Source organism: Mastomys coucha, unplaced genomic scaffold, assembly GCF_008632895.1.
Source record: "Mastomys coucha isolate ucsf_1 unplaced genomic scaffold, UCSF_Mcou_1 pScaffold20, whole genome shotgun sequence".
NCBI classification, from domain to species: Eukaryota; Metazoa; Chordata; class Mammalia; order Rodentia; family Muridae; genus Mastomys; species Mastomys coucha.
The window spans coordinates 13,292,513-13,293,666 of NW_022196903.1; the positions used below are offsets into that span (position 1 = coordinate 13,292,513).

A 1,154-nucleotide genomic window follows, 5' to 3' on the forward strand; every position below is an offset into this window, starting at 1 on the left:
TAAGAGTCGTGTCTTGGAAAGGTTGATTGCAACTGAATCCTGACTCCCCCTTAAGGTAGACCTAGCAGGGCTTTGGGCCTCAGTTTCCCCTCCTTCTATAACCCCGGGTCCTGGCAACTGTTTTGCGAGCTCTCACCCAGACGTTTACAAAGTGTGTGGAACCCGCCCGGCTCTCGGAAGCGCACTACACGCGCGAGCTGTTACGTCAGTGGTTCCCTCGGCGGCGCCCGGGCTGTCCTCCTAAAATACTAGTAGAAGTCTAAATGGCCCGGGAGTGTGCAGGGACCGGGCCCACGTGACCGCTCCACGAAGGCCACCGGCGGGGGGCTCCGAGCGCAGGCCGCGCGCTTTCCCGCCGCATCCGGGCGGCGGGCGAGCTCGGGGGGGAACGCCGGGCCCTGGCGGCGGCGGCTCGAGCCGCGTCTCGGGCCCGTGAATCATCCAGGCAGACGGCGAGCGGCGCGGCGGCCCGCAGCAGCGCCGGAAGATGGCCGAGGCGGGCGCGGGCTTCCTGGAGCAGCTCAAGTCCTGCATCGTGTGGTCGTGGACCTATCTGTGGACCGTGTGGTTCTTCCTCGTGCTCTTCCTGGTCTACATCCTGAGGGTGCCCCTGAGGATCAACGACAATCTGAGCACAGGTCAGGCCCGGCCCGGCCCGGCCCGGCCCGGCCGCCCCTCCCCCGCCCCGGAAAGTTAGTGCAAAGTCGCTCGGCAGGGTCGCGGCCGGCGAGGACGCGCGCTCGGGGGCGCGCCGCTTCAGGTGGCCGCCGCAGTCCCGCGGCCTTCGCGATTCCCCCCAGTCCCGGCGCGCCGGAGTGTCCCCGCCGTCCCCGCGGGTCCCCGCCGAGCCCCGAGAGAGCTCGCGAGTCTCGCGCCCCGGGCGCTCGAGCGTCCGAACCCCGAGCCGAGAGGAGGCGTCCTGCTCCCTCCCGGCTGCGCGCCGAGGGCCCACGCGTGGCTCGGGCTGAGGGCGCGCGCGAGTGGCGAGCCTTGTCCGGTCCCGGAGGTTGTCGCTGTGGTGTGGACGGACGGGGAGGGCATGTCCGTAGGTCCTTCTAAGAGCCTGGATGACGTGTCAGGTCAACCAACGGAATGTCGAGGGGACACGCGGACGCGCGCGCGCGCGGGGAATCTGGAATTTCTGACAACCCCCC

General features: G+C 69.4%; 1 protein-coding gene across 3 annotated transcripts in view; it reads left to right on the plus strand.

Moving 5' to 3' along the window:
- Window positions 1–203: 203 nt before the first annotated feature.
- St7 (suppression of tumorigenicity 7) overlaps window positions 204–1,154 on the plus strand; it is a 252,070-nt gene continuing 251,119 nt past the window's right edge. For all 3 annotated transcript variants that reach the window (XR_004121889.1, XM_031381225.1, XM_031381226.1), the window contains exon 1: window positions 204–638. Coding sequence is in view for 2 of the 3 variants with exons in the window: in XM_031381225.1 (XP_031237085.1) it covers window positions 488–638 (151 nt within the window). In the remaining variant the exon portion in view is untranslated. The remainder of the gene's footprint in view (window positions 639–1,154) is intronic.